At 42.4% G+C, this 21,520-nt stretch overlaps 1 protein-coding gene across 2 annotated transcripts in view; it reads right to left on the bottom strand.

The window, feature by feature from the left end:
- Window positions 1–2,588: 2,588 nt before the first annotated feature.
- Window positions 2,589–21,520, bottom strand: part of ube3c (ubiquitin protein ligase E3C) — a 48,041-nt gene continuing 29,109 nt past the window's right edge. Inside the window, exons 20-24 of one of the 2 annotated variants that reach the window (XM_021563041.3) lie at window positions 14,588–14,800; window positions 12,541–12,729; window positions 12,301–12,367; window positions 11,375–11,505; window positions 2,589–4,151 (exon numbers count right to left, since the gene is read on the bottom strand). In XM_021563041.3, the coding sequence (XP_021418716.3) occupies window positions 3,981–4,151; window positions 11,375–11,505; window positions 12,301–12,367; window positions 12,541–12,729; window positions 14,588–14,800 (771 nt within the window). In that variant the 3' untranslated portion in view covers window positions 2,589–3,980. Of the gene's footprint in view, window positions 4,152–11,374; window positions 11,506–12,300; window positions 12,368–12,540; window positions 12,730–14,587; window positions 14,801–16,844; window positions 17,567–21,520 lie in introns of those variants that run through there. The other variant, XM_090199910.1, reaches the window with a different exon arrangement.

Raw genomic sequence — 21,520 nt, 5'->3', positions numbered from 1 at the left:
CATCCACCGCCATCACCTCATGTTTCAGCATGATAATGCACGGCCCCATGACGCAAGGATCTGTACACAATTCCTGGAAGCTGAAAATGTCCCAGTTCTTCCATGGCCCGCATACTCACCAGACATGTCAGCCACTGAGCATGTTTGGGATGCTCTGGATCAATGTGTACAACAGCGTGTTCCAGTTCCTGCCAATATCCAGCAAGTTCGCACAGCCATTGAAGAGGAGTGGGACAACATTCCCCAGGCCACAATCAACAGCCTGATCAACTCTGCAAAGGAGATGTGTTGCACTGCATGCGGCAAATGGTGGTCACACCAGATTCTGACCGGTTTTCTGATCCACACCCCTACCTTTTTTTTTTAAAGGTATGTGACCAACACTTTTTATTCAGATCTTTATTCCCAGTCATGTGAAATCCATAAATTAGGGCCTGCTGAATTTATTTCAATTTACTGACTGCCTTGTATGAACTAACTCAGTAAAATCTTTGAAACTGTTGCATGTTGCATTTACGTTTTTGTTCGTCGTAGATTTCATTTATGGAGTAACCTGATCATAGAGATACACATTACGTTGTTATTTTTAATTCTGCAAACTTTCAACCTGTAACCTAACAATCATGTTCAGACATTTGGCTGAACTAAGGCTACATTTTCTAATTAAGGCCTTTTGGTGAATAACATCCCTGCTTAAATGAATGATTTTTGCATAAAATGAACTACTTCAAAAACTTAAATGACCCTTTTAAAAGGGTTTGCGTAATCTTAAGTATATCTTGCAATATGAAATGATTCATGGCCACTAGCATTAAGTTTGTCAGTTATAATCCATCACAAGGTAATAGGCCTAAATAAATCTTTAATTAATTGAGATGAATCCCTAATTTCAGCTCGACAAGTCAGCTTTTTAAGACCCAATTACCGCTTTGAGTTCCCCCCTGGCCTGTAGGATGCATGGGATTTCTGTTCGGGACCAGGGGAGACTGCTTGGCTATTCCATGGCTACGTCCCAAATGGCACTACTATCAGAGCTCTATGGGTCAAAAGTAGAGCACTATATAGGGAATATGGTGCTATTTAGGATACAGCCCCAGGAGAGGAGGGATGGATGGAAACGGTTCAAAGAGGGATACAAAAATCCCCTCAGCCCAACTGCATAGGGCTCTGGTAGATTTATGACAAAGCCCCACAATCTTAATTTGTGCCCGGGACGATAATGCATCTCAAAGCCAGAATAGTTTCTGCTCCATGTTTCTTAACTGGATGTTTCTTTCATTATATGTCAGAGGGCAATAAAACTCCAGAGGAGATTTCCCACAAAGCACCTTGTTTTATGCCCGGGTCCTTTACTCTAAATTATCCGGCAACAAAAAATACACTTCAATAAAAATAAAAATCGTATTTAATCATATTCAGACACTTTTCGCCACTCTTTTGATACGTGGATAATCAGGTTTCACGAGCCATTCCCAGTAGTAAATGGCACCCTATTCCCTAGGTAGTGCACAACTTTCTATAGGGCTCTGGTCAAAGTAGTACACTATATAGGGAATAGGGTGACATTTCAAACAAAATCACAGTTGATGCTCCATAAGGTGGATGTCAGAGTGTGTGAGCGGAATGTACCTTATTTGACTGGAGCGTGGAGCGAGATTCCCAAAGGCTGGCGCCTAGGGCTCATCACCCGCTCCAACTTTGCTCCAGTGGCACTCACTTCATGAGCTCAGGGCATGCCCGCCCCGGCATGCATTTGTAATCTACTTGTGTGCTGCTATAACCCCTTGATTTAGCTACTGTCATGGAGTTCGCTAAATATTTTCATAAAGAAACTGATAAAACACACAGGTGCTAAATCGGGGTGACTTGCAAAGATAAGGACCAAGAGCAAGCGAGGTAGTGAGGTGAATCATTGTGGAATCTGAAAAGATACGTATCCCAAAAGCATGATGGCGTACTTTTACTACGTGCACATGCTAAAAAGAAAAAGGAAAGAGATGGGTAGATTGTAGCAAACCATTTATAAACTAAACATTCAATCTCTTAAACGTTAAGTTCATTTTCATTCTTTAATCTACACAATATGCCATAAATGATTTTGGCCCTACAGTGGACATATTCCCACGTTCATTGAGCTTTCCGTTACGATTGGGGTATTTTGGCTAAAAACATTTAGGCCTATTTATAGAAAGAAAGAAAAAAAAAACTCTGCATCTCCGCCCAGCCTGTAAGAGTTGTCAAAAGGGTGTTTAACATCCTCAGTGGCTCTGTAGGTGTGGAGAGGATACTCTCCGCTGCTGACCTGCTCCCCAGACACCATCGCATGAGCCTGAAGCCACAGACTGGCCAAACTCGTGTTTCTACAAAGGAATTCAAAAGGCACTAATAAGTATTTTTTATCATTTAATTTGTATTTAATTCTAAGTCACAGCCTATATGCTCATTTTATAGACTATAATGGTTTCATACAACGATATGTTGTTTAAATGCTATAAGCGCTAAATGTCCATACCAGCCTATTGTGTCTCACTCGCAAATGCTTCACAATGTATTTTTTTGTAGGCTATAGCCTTGAAATAATTCATACATTTTCATTCCTCCTTAGGCTGTTTAATATGACATGTAGTCTATTTGAAATGACGTTCGCTTCTTACATTCACCTTTTCATGTTCATTCAAATCCATATGGCTTGGTTTAAATACTTCAAACAAAACGGTAGGTCCAGGCAGTCACAAAAACAGATGGGTGCTGGTTAAATGGTCATTTACATGAATGGAGTGAATTTGGAGTGGCAGTTTTCCCCCCTTTGAGCGCGGATAGGTTCTAGCGGAATTGCAGGAAAGGACATGGAGTGCTGGAACGATGTGCGGGATTTTCCAACCGCTCAACTCTGCTCACATGCTCTGGTGGATACGCATTACAGCCAGGGCAAGTACTGTAGAATAGATTGTTCACTTTAATCTGTGTGTGAGAACACCAGGCCTTCATTCGAAACACAAGAGGAAAAAGAAACAGAGAAAAGCAGCCTGTACAAATAATGAGTGAAGGAATTGTACAAGAGTGGTGTAAACACATATACATATTAACAAATATTCCATGATCATCATAATCAATAGTTGTGTCCAATCTCTTATCAACAATACTAGTCTTTGCCTTGAAAAACCAACACAGTAGCCTGCCCAAACCATTAGCATTTTTATGTTCTGAAAACGATAATAACCATTACAGTAATCACAAAACATGACCTATAGTTAAAAATGTCCCTAATGGCACCCTATTCCCGTAATAGTGCACTACTTTTGACCAGGGCCCATAGGGATCAGGTCAAAAGTAGTGAACGATATAGGGAATAGGGCGCCATTTGGAACAGGCACTATTAGACCCTCTTAAAACCCTTGACACAGGGATGTTAGGAGTGTTGCAGTCCTGTATGTCACCCCATCTCCCACCTCTGTCCTCTTATTTCCTGTGCCTCTCTTCTACCCATTTTCCAACAGCACAGCACGGGTCAATCTTTGGTGAACACTCCGTTGTTGTTGATGTTTATTTCTGTTGATAATTTCACAACTCGCTGTGCTTAAGGGTCAAATGTATCGCCATGGACACACTCACAGTAGATCTCGTCTGTTCATTTACTTTTGCACAAAGTCTTTCAAATAAAACAGCCCCGAGATTCTATTGTTGCTGCTCTTTTTTGCGTTTTGTAGATTTTTAATACACATTTAAGTTATATAAAAAAATAAAAAAAATGACTGCACTTTTCCCTTCCCCTCCATTCTTCCCTCGTCCCCCTCTTCCTCATCCGATTTGGGTGACACTCCTTTCACCCCTGTTTGTTTTCCACCCAGTCAGAGAGATACCAATGCATCTTTCCCCTAAGTCTTTGTTTCACGCTCTTTCTCAACAGACAGTCTTCTCTGGCCCATCCATGTCCATTGAGTCAGTGGTTTTCAGGGAGTCAGAGACAGACACCATCCCCCTCAACTGAGCTCGAAGCCTGCGGAGGACTCGATGGCGTACAGCAACTTGTTCCTCATCAGGTGCTGGTCGCAGAACTCGGGCAGCTTGAGCAGGTTCATGCAGGTGGAGGCCGTGGGCAGGCGCTCCAGGTCGTTCCCCCCGTTATGGATGCAGAAGGCTGGGTACAGCTCCTGGAAACACAGTGGGGAGAACCTTTTTAAACAAGAGATTCAGAGGGTCACAAGTTTTTATGAATAACCTAAGATAGGCCGCGGCCTATCGTTTCCAATGGGAGCAAATTAATTATAGAAGGCAGAACAAGGAGTTGAGCAGAGTCAAGCACAAGCTAGCGAGATTCAATTAGAGTGTTCTAGCATGTATTTGCATATTTCCGTTAGGGAACGCCTACTCGTTGAAGTGCGCGTGTGCAATAACTCAATTCACCCTTGTACTCCTAAACAACACGCAGTTTAGAAACTTTGGCAAAGGAATACGTCTACAAAACTTAGTACCGGCTGTTCATAACAAGGTTCTAGTTTGGGGAACAGAAAACTGTATTGAGATCAAATGTTTCATCCATTACAGAATTAGCAGAATGTCGGCCAAAATCCATCTCGCTCCACCATCTCCCACCGCCGGCCACTGGGCCTCCTCTCATCACCATTTTTGGCGGCGAGTGGAAATGCTAACCGGATGTTTTAGATTCATACATCCGGTGAAACAACGGTCTCATTGTTCTATCTGTGCCACGAAGGCTCTCGATACATTCCGTTTATCCAATTGACGAACAACACATTTGGCACAACACGTCTTATATAGCAAGAGTTTTTCTTGACAAAAATAATTACACAAGAGTTGTGGACACTTTTATGCCGACAGACTTGCTGTTATCAAAAATATCTGTTGTATTACAACCATTGTTTTAGTTGTAGAATCTAAGTGTGTACGGGGCACCCCAAAGAATGACAGAATCATTCAGTTACTGAAATACAACAAGCTGAACAGAGGTACATAAGGATAATTGAAGACCAACAGTGCGATACCAGCATCGTGATCTATATTTTTTCCCCGTGATATTTTGTCCATGACAAAAATGAAACCATGAAGCAGACCAAACGCTGCATGTCAATTATTGTGTTGCTATAGCTTGGGAAAATAAACACGTGTGACTCTAGACGACAACGTAACAATGTTTGTTTCCGGGCGGTTTTGTTTTCCTAAAGAAGTTCAAATCAGCTTCGTGTTTTGTTTCCTTGCCACGATACTAACGAGTATCGCGTTACTGGTATCGTCCCGGCCCAACCAGACAGAAAGACATGGATCATCTGATGTCACCGCTGATGATCATCATATCCCGGGCAATTCTAATTAAGCCGTAAATGTCGAGCGACATCAGGGAATAAATGTGATAGGACGTGACGTTAAGTGTTTAGCTAATTCAGCGTGGATATAAATTTAAAATAGGCTGCCGATGTTTGAAGGAGACACTTCCCCACTGGTAGCCTTTTGGATTGGGTACTGAGCAAGAGCAGCGAATGGTCACTTCATGTTGTCTATCTGGCACTTTTCAAATTATGCTTTCTGGTGATGAGGCCAGGTCACCTCATCTCCACCCACATCATCAAGGCCAAGACACTGCCTGCGTCCCAAATGGAACGCTATTCCCTATATAGTGCACTACTTTTGAACAGGGCCCTGTGTGTTTCCCTATGGTCCCTGGTCAAAAGTAGTGCACTATATAGGGAATAGGGTGCCATTTGGAGCGCACACACTGACGTTTTCCATCAGAATCCACAGGAAACATCCTCTCTGTTTCTAACGTCCCGCCGCTCTACAGCAATTAATTTGTCAGGCTATTTAAAGATTAGGAGTGTGGCGTGTGGGGTTCAGCGCCTGTACCAGCCCGGTTAAATGGTTCTGGGGGGGCTCTGCAGTAACGACCCAATTTTTCGGACAATTACTGTATTAAACTATCATTGCTTATTGAGAAAGTGTCATTACGGGAACGATCATTCTGGAAAAAAGGCTCTCCATCATCTTTTTTAAATGGCTTCTCCTGACAGAGCTATTTCTCCGCTAATGAATCCTTGGACATTTACGGCAGCTAATTAAGGCTGGGCTAGCACGGGCTCAGGGTTAGGGTCAGGGGCCGCTCTCCGCCCCACCAATCACCATGAACCCCCCCCCCCCCACCCCCCACCACCCCCCTCTGGCCTGGGGAGGAGACAGGGAGGGGGGAAGGAGACCGGGAGGGGACGGAACATCCGCACACTCCCCAAAGTCAAATTCATTAAACTGGGGCGGGGGACTCTCCAGCCTGAGCCACCAAGGGAGATTTTTAGGAGCGTTCCCATCTATACCCTCCTCACCCCGCTGTGGGAGCACTTAAGTATTCTTAACTAACGATGGCAATAAACAGTAATAAAACCAATCATATGACAATTACAGCTTCTGGTAATCCTAAGTAAGGCGTATAAAAATCCTAATGGATTTCAGCAGCGCTCTTCTCCTTTCTATTTCCAACTGTTTTAGTGTCTCTCTAAATCAAGTCATTAGGAAAGTGAAACGGCTCTCGATTGGAGGAATCATCAGCTGATGACACAGCAACGGTAATTCCGATAAACACAATTCCACCATTTCAGCACAAGTTTCAGCTCTTGGCTGAAGTCATTTTGGAAACAAACAGCTTTCGATGATGTTGCAGCAATGTTTTGGTGCTAGTTTTTTTGGGGGTAGTGATTCAAAACAAGTATATGCTTCTGAGGTTATACCCTTTGCCCAAATAAAGACATCTAACAACATAAAATATACAGTGCCTCAGGAAAGTATTCAGACCTCTTGACTTTATTCACATTTTGTTACATTACAGCATTATTCTAAAATCGCTTAAATAGTTTTTTCCCCTCCTCAATTTACCCACAATACCCCCTAATGACAAAGCAAAAACAGGATTTTATGACATTTTGCAAATTTATTAAGAATAAAAAATAGAAATATAACATTTAAATAAGTATTCATACCTTTTACTCAGTACTTTGCTGAAGCACATTTGGCTGCGATTAGCACAGCTATTTTCAGGTCTCTCCAGAGATGTTAGATCGGGTTCAAGTCTGGGCTCTGGCTGGAGACTTTTCCACGGAGTGTCTCCTGTGTTGTCTTGGTTGTGTGCTTAGGGTCGTTGTCCTGTTGGAGGGTGAACCTTCGCCCCAGTCTGAGATCCTGAGCGCTCTGGAGCAGGTTTTCATCAAGAATCTCTCTGTACTTTGCGCCCTCGATACTGACTAGTCTCCCATTCCCTGCCCCTAAAAAAACATCCCTACAGCATGATGCTGTCACCAGGATGGTGCCAGGTTTCCTCCAGACGTGAAACTTGGCATTCAGGCTAAATAGTTCAATATTGGTTTCATCAGACCAGAGAATCTTGTTTCTCATGGTCTGAGTCCTTTAGGTGCCTTTTGGCAAACTCCAAGTGGGCTGTCATGTGCCTTTTACTGAGGAGCACTCTACCATAAAGACCTGATTGGTAGAGTGCTGCAGAGATGCTTGTTCTTCTGGAAGGATCTCCCATCTCCACAGAGGAACTCGGGAGCTCTGTCAGAGTGACCATTTTGTTCATGGTCACCTCCCTGACCAAGGCCCTTTCCACTGATTGTTCAGTCTTGATGGTTCCAAACTTCTTCCATTTAAGAATGATGGAGGCAACTGTGTTCTTGGAAACCTTCAATGTTGCAGAATTTTTTTGGTACCCTTCCCCAGATCTGTGCCTCGGAGCTGTATGGACAATCCCATCGACCTCATGGCTTGGTTTATGCTCTGACATGCCCTCCAGGACACCTACAGCACTTGAAGGCCAAAATGATCATCAAGGACATCAACCACCCAGGCCACTGTCTGTTCACCCCACTATCATCCAGAAGGCGAGATCAGTACAGGTGCATCAAAGCTGGGACCGAGAGACTGAAAAACAGCTTCTATCTCAAGGCCATCAGACTGTTAAATAGCCATCACTAGCACAGAGGCTGCTGCCTATATACATAGACTTGAAATCACTGGCCACTTTAATAAATGGAACACTAGTCTTTAACCTCTCTGCGCACGGAACCCGGTAGCGGGATGAAATTCGACAACATACGGTGATCGCTACATAAACATTAATGAAAATACAAGTGTCTCACATGTATCGAAAGCCTAGAATCTTGCTAATCCAACTGCGTTGTCAGATTTAAAAAAGGATTTACTGCGAAATAATACGATGCGATTATCTGAGGATAGAGCCCCATAAAAAAAAACTATTTCAACCAGCACAGGCGTAACAAAATCACAAACTGCAATAAAATAAATTGTTTACCTTTGACGATCTTCCTCTGTTTGCAATCCCAATGCTCATTGTTACACAATGAATGTTTTTTGTTTGATAAAATCAATTTTTATAGCCTAACACAAAACATTTTGTGAACCGCTTGTGTCGTGAATTCCGTCTCATTCCATTTTCGACGACACATTTGAGGTAAATACACACACAGAACATGACTTTTCCAGTCATGTTTGGTTTCATTGCAATCAACTGGTTTGCTTGTAACACAACCAAACCTGATGGGTCATTTCGCGGGACGTATTGACTGAAAGAAACCGATTTGAAGACAACAAGTGACATCATTGTGCACCAATGATTTGCCCGCTGTTTCGTTGATTGACTGTATTTTAACCCAATGACCACTGATAGTCTTGAAATCTAGCTGGGTAGATAGCCAATGAGCTGAGGTAAACGGCAATATGTAATGTTTATGTGTTGGAAGACCAACCCATGTAGTAAACTCCGGCGTAAAGAGGTTCATTCGCCATTGACTATTCATACCGGAAGGAGCAACGCATGTTACGCACAGCGTTGTTTGGGTAAAGCGCATATTCAGTTTATATATCAATCAGTATGGCGACTAAGTCAGGAAAAACTAAATCTAAGTCTAGATATACAGATGTACACACAATTTTAGAAGAAATTGATCGAGGACGATTAATTTAGCAATTCCCAAATGGAGGAATATTTTTTGAACGGAGAGGACATCATTTTGGACTGGTAAGTTCTTCTCATGCTAATGCCGTTGTTTGAAATTAATAATATAAAATATTATTTGTGAAATGAAATAGCCTATTTGAGGCTGTTGAGGGGAGGGCAGGCCCAGTGAAATGGAGACAGTAGATACAGCTGGTCTGTTGTAATATAATAAAGACAGTAGATCTAGCTGGTCTGTCATAATATTATAGAGACAGTAGATCTAGCTGAAATGTCATAATATAAATGAGACAGTAGATCTAGCAGGTCTATAATAATATATTCAACCCTATATGTTCCCTGTACTCTCTCTCTCTATATATATATATATGTTTATTATACCTGTTGATACAGGGCTCATAGGTGAAACTATTCTAACTGAACATTTTCTTTCACAGTGACACTGACTCCGAATGGGAGCCCCCAGTGCCAAGGTGTCCATCCCCCACTGAAGCTGGTTCATCCAGCTCCTGCCACAAGTGGTGTTCATCTGCCCAAATGTATTTCTGCAGGCATGGATGTGCTATGGCACCTGGCATCAGCAGCATAATATTGTGTAGAGGACTGGGGGTCTTCCAAATATTGAAAGTGTTATTTTGTAAATGTGTATTTTTTTTTCTTTCATGTTTTTTCTCCATTTTTTGGGGCGGTGTGTTAGAATACCATTTTGTCATTTTGTATATAGTTATTCCATTCAAAATGTATAACTTCAGCAATTTGGACACTTGGGTACATTTGGGCTACTTGTGTGGGACACCTGGGTGACTTCATTATAAATGTCATGTAGCACACTCATTTTGGAAGTTATCATTCTGAAACTTTGCACAAGTACTGTTGCCCTCTTATGTTTTTCACTGAAATTGTCCCCATCCTATCTGAATGTTTGTTTAATCTTGTTCATTTTAAAAGATGATGATACAACATATTTTTTCATTGTATTATCTAAACCAGATCTATTGTGTTTTATTCTCCTACATTCAATTCACATTTACACACACTTCAGAGTGTTTTCTTTCAAATGGTATCAAGAATATGCATTTCCTTGGTTCTGTGCCTGAGCTCCAGGCAGTTAGATTGGGGTATGTCTTCAGGCGGAAATTGAAAAAAGTAGGGGGTAGCTCTAAGAGGTTTAATAATGTTTACATATTTTGCATTACTCATCTCATATGTATAAACTGTATTTTATTCTACTGTATCTTAGTCTATGCCGCTCTGACATTGCTCGTCCATATATTTATACATTCTTAATTCCATTCCTTTACTTAGATTTGTGTGTATTGTTATGAAATTGTTAGATATTACTTGTTAGATATTACTGCACTGTCGGAGCTAGAAACACAAGCATTTAGCTACACCCACAATAACATCTGCTAAATATGTGTATGTGACCAATAAAATTTGATTTGGTTTGACCTTATATAGACAGGTATAGACAGGTCTTTTCAAATTATGTCCAACCAATTGAATTTACCACAGGTGGACTCCAATCAAGTTTTAGAAACATCTCAAGGATGATCAATGGAAACAGGATGCAACTGAGCTCAATTTGGAGTCTCATAGCAAAGGGTCTGTATACTTATGTAAATAAGGTATATGGTTTTCAATATTAATACATTTACAAAAATGTATACAAATCTGTTTTTGCTTTGTCATTATGGGGTATTGTGTGTAGATTGAAGATAAGCATTTTTTCTTTTAAAATCAATTTTAGAATAAGGCTGCAACATAACAAAATGTGGAAAAAGTCAAGGTTTCTGAATACTTTCTGAATGCACTGTATGCCTTTATTTTGTGTGTGAAACTAACGTCTCCCCATTTCTCATCGAGGTCAAACAGGAGCCAACAGTGCAAACGTTCACCGTGCCGCCGGCTTAGTCTGACACCAACGTCAATATTTGTCCGGCGGGTGATACCTGCCAACCGAGCTCACGCCCAAACGGTCGGGCAAAGGGCTCAAATGGACTTATAATCCAGAGGAGGGTTGTGAACCGCAGTGAGCAGGTATAGGAGATAAGCACGAGCTAGGGAGCATTATGAGTCTTATCACCGAGCCTAATTTGAAAAGGATCATCGGAGGGAGTTATCAGGCCAGGCATTTTCATTACATGCCCATTACAACAGTGAACACTCCCTAGCGCTGGATTTAGTCTTGGGTTGCGTCCTAAATGGCACCCTATTACCTATAATATATAGTGCACTACTTTTAGTAAAAAATATAGGGTGTAATTTGGACTCTCACAGTCTTTGGTTAAACTCGTGATGGCGCCGGCTACAATCAACAGTCTATAATACCAGACGGAGGGTAGAAAAGAGGGGCAGGAAAGAAAAAAAAGCAGACGTAATGAACTTTCGGTCAACCCTCACCTTGAAGCCCAGGAGGGGAGGCCGCGAGCAACTGGTGACAAACTTGAGCAGCTTGCGTTTCTCTTCATCGGTGAAGCTTTCCACCACCTCCCAGAAGATGGTAATGACAGGGTGAGTGGCAGTGTAACCACCTGGTGAAGAGAGAGAGAGAGAAATGATAAATCTGACACACCTGGGTTTTAAATCTTAAAAAAAAAAAAAAACACCTGTAAACCGAGTGAATCCACTGTCTGACAGACGTAGCTGTCACATTGTTTGTGTTGTTTAAGACTCATGATGCAGCCATGCCATCTCGACTACCCCCCATTCAACAAACACATTACTCTAAAGCGCAACCGTATGCCGTGACTAGGCCACCTGTCCCATGAAGTTGGCAGGAGAGCTTGACAGTTAGCTCTATGGAAATCCTCCTGACTTTACAGCACATTAAAATGGTCAAAGTACTCACTACTACTAGAAACGGACTATCACCGAGTATTAATGAGTACAACTTCAATATCATTTTCACCATTATGGCAGAGCCTAAATAGTTTTGTTTCTTAAAATAAACTAATACAAACCATCCATAATGTGATCATACCTGAGTAGCTTGTTTCTTAAAATAAACTAATACAAACCATCCATAATGTGATCATACCTGAGTAGCTTGTTTCTTAAAATAAACTAATACAAACCATCCATTAATGTGATCATACCTGAGTAGCTTGTTTCTTAAAATAAACTTTTACAAACCATCCATAATGTGATCATACCTGAGTAGCTTGTTTCTTAAAATAAACTAATACAAACCATCCATTAATGTGATCATACCTGAGTAGCTTGTTTCTTAAAATAAACTAATACAAACCATCCATTAATGTGATCATACCTGAGTAGCTTGTTTCTTAAAATAAACTTTTACAAACCATCCATTAATGTGATCATACCTGAGTAGCTTGTAAACGTCTTCAGGTCGTCAAGACAAATGGGTACATGAGCTCCAGATATCAACACCTGTAGTGGGAAAGCAAAGATCGATGAAGAAAATGTTGAAGTGTATATTTACGTGTGCATGTTTGTAAAAGTAATGTGAATCGACTTGCAACATTCTGGTAACTTTCCCAAAATTAGACGTTTTCCAGAAATCCTCTGGATTTTGCAAACCTAGTGAATATCCTTGACGTTACCTGGATCTCCTGCTGGTCAAACATACGCAGCCACTCCAGGTTGACCACATTGGCCAGGCCCTGTCTGAAGGCCAGGCAGTGGGGCCTGATCTGTTTGTTGAGTCGGTAATCTGCCACTAAATGGATATACGCTATCCTGTTGGCCGTGGACACAGGGATGTCCTTCCCTCCAGGCTTCAGCTCAACCACCTGGAAGAAAGGCCCTGTCAGACATACAGGCATTTATCTCATATCCACGTAGAGGGCAACCAGGCGAAAGCCACCATATGTCAACCTCACACTTCACTTAGGTTATTACTTTCTCAATGCTCTCAACTTCAAAAGTCAAGAAATGTGTTCACCGGAAAGTGTCACTCCATGCAAAATATACATTTCATAGTGGAGCATGTAATATTATTGCGTCAAGATCAGCTTTTTAGGGTGTGTCGACCCAGAGAAGGTACCAGTGGAGCAAGGGGAGAAGTCACTGATCAAGGGGCCCAGGGGCAGTGGTGTAAAATACTTTCAAGTATGACTTGTGTAGTTTTCTGGGGATATCTTAACTAATTATATTTTTTGGACAACTTATACTTCACTACATTCCTTCAGAAAATCATGTCCTTTTTACTCTAAACATTTTCCCTGACCACCTAAAAGCACTCGTTACATTTAGAATGCTTAGCAGGACAGGAAAATGGTCCAATTCCCGCACTTCTCAAGACAACATCCCTGGTCATCCCTACTGCCTCTGATCTGGCGGACTCACTAAACACACATGCTTAGTTTTTTTAAATGATGTCTGAGTGTTGGAGTGTGCCGCTGGCTATACGTAAATTAAAAAACAAACAAGAAAATGGTGTTGTCTGGTTTGGGAATTTGAAATTATTTATAATTTTAATTTTGTACTTAAGTATATTTTAGAAATTACATTTACTTTTGACACTGAAGTATATTTAAAAACACTTTTAGAATTTTACTGGGTGACTTTCACTTTTACTTGAGTTGTTTTCTATGATCGGCTATAGTGTTGGGTTTTGGGTCACAAAACCTGATCTCTCTCATTCCTGGAGGTTTTTTTTGCATTTTGGTTGAATGGTCTTGGAGGAGTAAGGACACATACCACATAATCACAGTAAAATAATCCAGATCACTAAGGAACTTTTCTAATACTCTAAGATCAATATGTTCCCGAAAATCTGAAGTAGCCACCTTAATGAAAAAAGTAGCCAGTCAGGGGGGTAGCCAGTCACCCTACAAAATCGATTAAAAAGTACATTAAGTAGCTAACCACATAAGGGTTAGTAGCCAGCAGGCCCACTATCTGAGTTTCATTTTGTGTTTCTGATTATGTGCTAATGTCTGAGAATGATTGTCTTTATCTTGCTTGCTTTGGCTATCTTCCGAGGGCATATACGGGCCAGTCTGCCTCCGAGTGTGTGCCTTATCTCCCGCAAATTGTTTTCCGAATCGTATTTGGGATGCCCTATTTGCGACCGCGGGCTACACTGTAGCGCGACTGTTCAAGCCTGTTTAAAGAGGAGCTAATAAGAGAAGGTAAGGCCCTGAGCAAACAGGGCGAGCGGGTAGAGTGCTTAGCCCAGCCCGGGGTGACTGGTGAGGGTGACTAGAGGGCAGTGAATAGACCCCTCTCTGTCTAAAAAAACAGGCTCAGACGTGTTGGACGTGCCAAAGAAGTAAAAGGCATGCCTCTCAGGCGTGTTCTGAGAAAATTGCTTGATGGCCGGCTTGGTAGAATGGTCAACAGAGAGCCTCCTATTCCCCGCGGCACGGCACCACTCAGGGCGAAGCTGACGACGTGCTTTATCTCTCTCAGTGCCAAATACAGACAACGTGAGGGAAATTAATTATTAACACTGCAGGGAGGGAAAAGGGAATGGCGAGGGGGACAGAATGACAAGGCCAGAGACACAGGCAGGAAAGAGGGATGGAGTCACAGGCAATCAAAGAGGGCGATGCTGTGATAACTCCTACGTCCCCCCCATCGACACACACACACACACACACACACACACACACACACACACACACACACACAAGCCCCACCCACCTGTGCCTCTCCCAGGTCATTGTTGACGATGGTGAAGTTGAGTCCCAGGTCCTCCACGTCGTCCTCGTAGCTCTTGAGGAAGAGCAGGTTGCGGTACATCTCGGGGTCCAGCGAGGCCAGGTGGTGGATGTCCACGTCAGCACTGGTGCCCAGCAGCTTGGACAGGAAAAAGCTGGCAAACGGCAGCTCCACCAGCATGTTCTCATACAGGGCCTATAGGGTGAAATAAAAAGGTCATAGGTCATCATAGATGCACTCAGGTCAACCCGCTGGGGTTGCACATACGAAAATGTATGCACACATGATTGTAAGTTCATTTGGATAAAAGCATCTGCTAAATGGCATGACCAAAGGTACGTGGACATCTGCTCATCGAACATCTCATTCCAAAATTATGGGCATTAATATGGAGTAGGTCCCCCCTTTGCTGATATAACAGCCTCCACTCTTCTGGGAAGGCTTTCCACTAAATGTTGGAACATTGTAGCAGAGACTTGCTTCCATTCAGCCACAAGATCCATAGTGAGGTTGGGCACTGTTGGGAATTTAGGCCTGGGTCGCAGTCGGCGTTCCAATTCATCCCAAAGGTGTTCTATGGGGTTGAGGTCAGGGCTCTGTGCAGGCAAGGCAAGTTCTTCAACACCGATCTCGACAAACCATTTCTGTACGGACCTAGATTTGGCACGGGGCATTGTCATGCTGAAGGGGTGTCCACACATATACAGTTGAAGTCGGAAGTTTACATCCATCTTAGCCAAATACATTTAAACTAAGTTTTTCACAATTCATGACATTTAATCTGAGTAAAAATTCCCTGTCTTAGGTCAGTTAGGATCACCACTTTATTTTAAGAATGTGAAATGTCAGAATAATAGTAGAAAGTGAAAGAAAGAAAGTTTATTTCAGCTTTTACTTATTTCATCACATTCCCAGTGGGTCAGAAGTTTACATACACTCAATTAGTATTTGGTAGCATTGCCTTTAAATTGGTTAACTTGGGTCAAATGTTTCAAGTAGCCTTCCACAAGCTTCCCACAATAAGTTGGGTGAATTGTGGCCCATTCCTCCTCACAGAGCTGGTGTAACTGAGTCAGGTTTGTTGGCCTCCTTGCTCGCACACGCTTTTTCAGTTCTGCCCACAAATTTTCTATAGGATTGAGGTCAGGGCTTTGTGATGGCCACTCCAATAATTTGACTGTTGTCCTTAAGCCATTTTGCCACAACTTTGGAAGTATGCTTGGGGTCATTTTCCATTTGGAAGACCCATTTGCGACCAAGCTTTAATTTCCTGACTGATGTCTTGACATGTTGCTTCAATATATCCCCATAATTTTCCTTCCTCATGATGCCATCTATTTTGTGAAGTGCACCAGTCCCTCCTGTAGCAAAGCACCCTCACAAAATGATGCTGCCACCCCCGTGCTTCACGGTTGGGATGGTGTTCTTCGGCTTGCAAGCCTCCCTCTTTTTCCTCCAAAAATAACGATGGTCATTATGGTCAAACAGTTCTATTTTTGTTTCATCAGACCAGAGACCAGAAATTTCTCCAAAAAGTACGATCTTTGTCCCCATGTGCATTCTGGCTTTTTTTATGGCGATTTAATGTACTTGTCCTCTTGCTCAGTTGAGCACCGGGGCCTCCCACTCCTCTTTCTATTCTGGTTAGAGCCAGTTTGCGCTGTTCTGTGAAGGGAGTAGTACACAGCGTTGTACGAGATCTTCAGTTTCTTGGAAATTTCTCACATCGAATAGCCTACATTTCTCAGAACAAGTTCTTTGTTTTTGGCCATTTTGAGCCTGTAATCGAACCCACAAATGCTGATGCGCCAGATACTCAACTAGTCTAAAGGCCAGTTTTATTGCTTCTTTAATCAGCACAGCAGTTTTCAGCTGTGCTAACATAATTGCAAACAGGTTTTCTAATGATCAATTCGCCTTTTAAAATGATAAGCTTGGATTAGCTAACACAAAGTGCCATTGGAACACAGGAGTGCTGGTTGCTGATAATGGGCCTCTTACGCTTATGGGTACGCTTATGTAGATATTCCATTAAAAATCATCATTCAACATTTCCAGCTACAATAGTCATTTACAACATTAACAATGTCTACACTGTATTTCTGATCAATTTGATGTTATTTTAATGGACAAAAAAAAGCGCTTTTCTTTCAAAAACAAGGACATTTCTAAGTGACCCCAAACTTTTGAACGGTAGTCTATATATAAATATTAACTCAGCAAAAAAAGAGATGTCCTCTCACTGTCAACTGTGTTTATTTTCAGCAAACTTAAACTTGTAAATATTTGCAAACTTGTAAATATTTGTATGAACATAACAAGATTCAACTGAGACATAAACTGAACAAGTTCCACAGACATGTGACTATCAGAAATGGAATAATGTGTCCCTGAATAAAGGGTTACAAATCAAATGTAACAGTCAGTATCAGTTGTGGCCACCAGCTGCATTAAGTATTGCAGTGTATCTCCTCCTCATGGACTGCACCAGATTTGCCAGTTCTTGCTGTGAGATGTTACCCCACTCTTCCACCAAGGCACCTGCAAGTTCCCGAACATTTCTGGAGGGGAATGGCCCTAGCCCTCACCCTCCGATCCAACAGGTTCCAGACGTGCTCAATGGGATTGAGATCTGGGCTCTTCGCTGGCCATGGCAAAACACTGACATTACTGTCTTGCAGGAAATCACGCACAGAACGAGCAGTGTGGCTGGTGGTATTGTCATGCTGGAGGGTCATGTCAGGATGAGCCTGCAGGAAGGGTACCACATGAGGGAGGAGGATGTCTTCCCTGTAATGCACAGCGTTGCCTGCAATGGCAACAAGCTCAGTCCGATGATGCTGTGTCACACCGCCCCAGACCATGACGGAACCTCCACCTCCAAATCGATCCCGCTTCAGAGTACAGGCCTCGATGTAACGCTCATTCCTTCGATGATAAACACGAATCCGACCATCACCCCTGGTGAGACAAAAACGCGACTCATCAGTGAAAAGTACTTTTTGCCAGTCCTGTCTGGTCCAGCGACGGTGAGTTTGTGCCCATAGACGTTTCTTTTTTTGTTTATATTTTTTTGTTTATATATTAGGTGTTATGATAAAAATTTGGTAATGATAAAGTCATACAAATCAGACTAGCAAAAAAACCTCAACAGAACAGTGAACAGAATAATCAATCAATAACAACAATGGATATCGGTGAGAGAGCCATCTTTGCTGTTTGCAATTAAAATCTGAGGTTAAAAGACTGACCCGAACATCAGATAAAGATGCGATAAGACAGTAAATCAGTTCACATCGGTGCAAGAGCACAAAACAAGAACACAATCTGTCTAAAACACACCGGCCTTAAAATCTGCCTGCCTCAAACTTTATAAATGTCAATTCTCACCTTGACCTGGGCTGCCATTAAGAACCTTGGCCGAGCAGGTGACTCATAAAACCGGGAGCTAATGTACTGGAATAGTCCTAAAAAAAAGAGCCCGTTCCAGGCATTAAAATATAGAGGTCCTTATAAATGATTGCACTAAAAACCCTGACCACATCAGCTAAATGGATTATAAATCTAGGCCATTTCCATAATGCATGCATCTTAAACATACAGGCAGGCATAAATCAGAGTCTATTTTCTAAACACAGGTTAATTGCGCAACTTCAAACACATTCGATTTTTTTAATGCAAATTAATCCACTTAGCATTTCTCAGGTGGCTCCTTCTGGATTCCTTGACCATATGCGCTGCGTACCCACTTGAAACCTATCAATAACACAGTGCCGGGAAGAGGTGGCACTAAGTATATGGAGGGAGAAAAAAAAACCTGTGGCATTTTCTTTTTTTACAGCCACTTTATTTATGGGTGTTTATTGCCAGAAATTGTGCCAAAATGACTCGGGATAAAACAGATTAATTATGGCCCAACCCCTTTTAATATAAGTGAGTGCAGTGGCAACGCAATTAAAGCAGATCGCAGCGCCATCAGGGAGAATAAACGCCTAACAACATCGCAGGTTGCCTTCTGTTAGCTGCCAAATAAATTCCTTAATTTACAACATTAAGAATCAATAAAAATATAATGCCTTTCAAACGCATCGCTATCAATCAGGGGTGCAACCCAACGCACCTCTAAAGGGGAACTTTTAGTCCGACCGGGGAGATTAATGAGGAAAGGCACTGGGGAAGTGGGAGGGAGGGTACAAACACACACAAAACTTCAGCCACCCGCTGAAAGAGTTTGGAGGCTATGCCAGGGCTAATGCCGGGCTTTGTACTATCATGAAGAGGCATGCTGTGGGTGTTCCAGATGGGTGAGGCATAGCGAGGAGGGGGAGGTTGCTCCACATGTCCTACTGAAGTTTACTGGATCTTGGCTGGACGGTGACAGTGATGTGGGGCAGTGAGACTGGCATCAGGAGACCTCTCTCTTTACTACCCCGACAAAATTGTCCAGAAGAAGAGAGGCACCGAAAACAGCTTAAAAAGGGGAAGTTCCGTATTTTACAACTTGATGTTCGTCGGTTCCTCGCCCTGAAAGTATTCTATGGGGCAGAAGAAACTGTAATCCATTTGGTTTTCTTTAAACAGTCACTACAAACTACAGCTAGCCTAACTTTAGCAACAGTGCATTTTTTAATTTCACGATCAAATCAACACAATTATTTGGTTTGAAGTTAACTTGAGGTGATTTAAAATCAAAGAAAAATTACATTACACATTTGCCCCTATTCAGTGCTAGACTTGGACTGAAATAGGTGTCCGTACTGTTTATATTCAGGTGCAGGAGCTCCACAACACTTTTGAGCTAATATTCCACAAGAGGAACTGGAGCACAAGCAGTAGAACATTTGAGGTGCCAGTACTCGGCTCAGCAGAGCGCCTGTCCAAGTCAAGCACTGCCCGCCGCCTCCAATGGCTTGTAGAAACTAGTAGGAACAGTGAGAGACACCAGCAACCTTGGACTCTAGATGCTAGAGAGCACAGATAATAATACTGAAGACTATGAGAATTCAATATGCTTTTATGCTCAGTGGAATTGTATACCCATGAGGTCTGTAAAAAATGTAAATCATACACCGTGTTGTTAAGTGGTTTCCGTTTGTGGCGTCAAATCTTATACGTGTCAGTTGGGAGGACAAGTGAGGAAGAGGGATGATCGGCGTCCCATATTGTGATGTCCAATCCCATTTCAGTGAGTACCCCAGACTGGCCCACTTCTGATGTTAATACATTACCTCTACGACAATGGCAGGCCGGGAGGTCATTATTGAACTATATTAATCTCCTGTGTCCCATAGGTCTTAGTGTGTGTACCGCACATCTCTCCACGCAGCAGTGATGCAATCCTAATCTATAACGCCCCCCCCCCCACCCGGGCGCAGGTAATAACGGCACTAAACAAATATCAATACACCACTCAAACGAGCACTCACACGTTGTATTTATGGAGAAGAAAAAAAAGGGAACTTAAGGTAGGGTTAATTGAAAGTCAAATTCAAATTAATTTCTCCTGCCTTAATTGCCTGAGCCATTAGCTGTAGTGATCGGGGAAGGGGGAGCAGAGCGCGTTTCTATCAGCTGACTAGCCATTTCTCACCGTGGGGATGGGAAACGTGGAGACACCAGGGGTCGCGTCCCAAATGGCACCCTAATTCCCTCTGTGGTGCACTACTTTTAACAAGTAGTGCACGATATATAGGGAATAAGGTGCCATTTGGGACAACGCCCAGGAGGAGTTATGGTGCCCTGATGAGTGGACTGGACCATCATGCAAAGAGCGCAAGAGCACAGCGAGAGAGAGAGCGAGAGAGCGAGAGAGCGAGAGAGCGAGAGAGCGAGAGAGCGAGAGAGCGAGAGAGAGAGAGAGAGAGAGAGAGAGAGAGAGAGAGAGAGAGGACTTTAGACGCTCCGGACTGTAAAACAGATCAAAATGCTATTACCACATTCTTTGACCGCTTATTTATGTCCTTGTCGGCGGGGGGCTAGCACTGATTTAGCGCCCGGCCAAATGCAATCACTACACAAACAACGAGGCAGGAATCATAGGCTAATGGAATGCCTAATTGAGAGGCGGTTGGTTGTCATGAGGTAATTCTTCTCCCGTTGAGAATGAGATGACCCCTCCCAGACACACACACACACTCCCACAGCATCTCGATAAACAATCTGCCGGCACATGCATTAAATAAGATTTAAAAACATTCAGCTATAATAAATAGTGCGGTCAAAGGGGGAGGAGGGGGCAGGGAAAACAATGCCTTCAACAGATTATGCATAGGACTAATGAACCAAACTATGCTTTGTACAAGAATCGGGTCCAAGTTCTGTCTTATTTCATTCAAAATTGTCACTTTCTTGGACATCGAACACAAAATCAAGGACAATGAACACAGTTGTTTGATATGCAGTCAAGTTAAAATACTAGCAGCCATTAGATTTTATAATGAATCAGCCTCATCTCTGTACTGTACCTCTATTATTCAATGACATAGGGTGGGTTGACTCCCAGATGACCTGCTGGTGTCTGGGGCACAGTGTGACCCTCAGAGGGAACACCAGGGGGCATGGCAAAACCCCCTGCAAGAGGTAGCGGAGCACAGTGCTGCTGACTGCATTTCACATCTCATTAACTGATTAGACGTTCATCACACATTGGTTGGTTTTCCATCTAATTACCACATTAGGAGGTGCTTGTTGTTTCAGTTAATGCTTGAAGACACCTGGTGATCATTTGGAGCCAACATACAGATATGCACACAAACACCTTGTATTGCTTAATAACTTCACCCTTGGGTGCTTCTTAATTATTAAAAAGGTGCACTATGCAGAAATAACTCCGTCATTTCCTGGATGCTAAAATTCAAATAGTTTTCTTAATTTCAGTTTATGTGACAAAACATGCAAGTATAATGTAGAGAATCG

This window comes from Oncorhynchus mykiss, chromosome 15 (assembly GCF_057628025.1).
Source record: "Oncorhynchus mykiss isolate SJ-2025 chromosome 15, ASM5762802v1, whole genome shotgun sequence".
Lineage (NCBI taxonomy): Eukaryota > Metazoa > Chordata > Actinopteri > Salmoniformes > Salmonidae > Oncorhynchus > Oncorhynchus mykiss.
The sequence above is the reverse complement of the archived record's forward strand: the minus strand, read 5'-3'. Positions and strand labels throughout refer to the sequence as shown.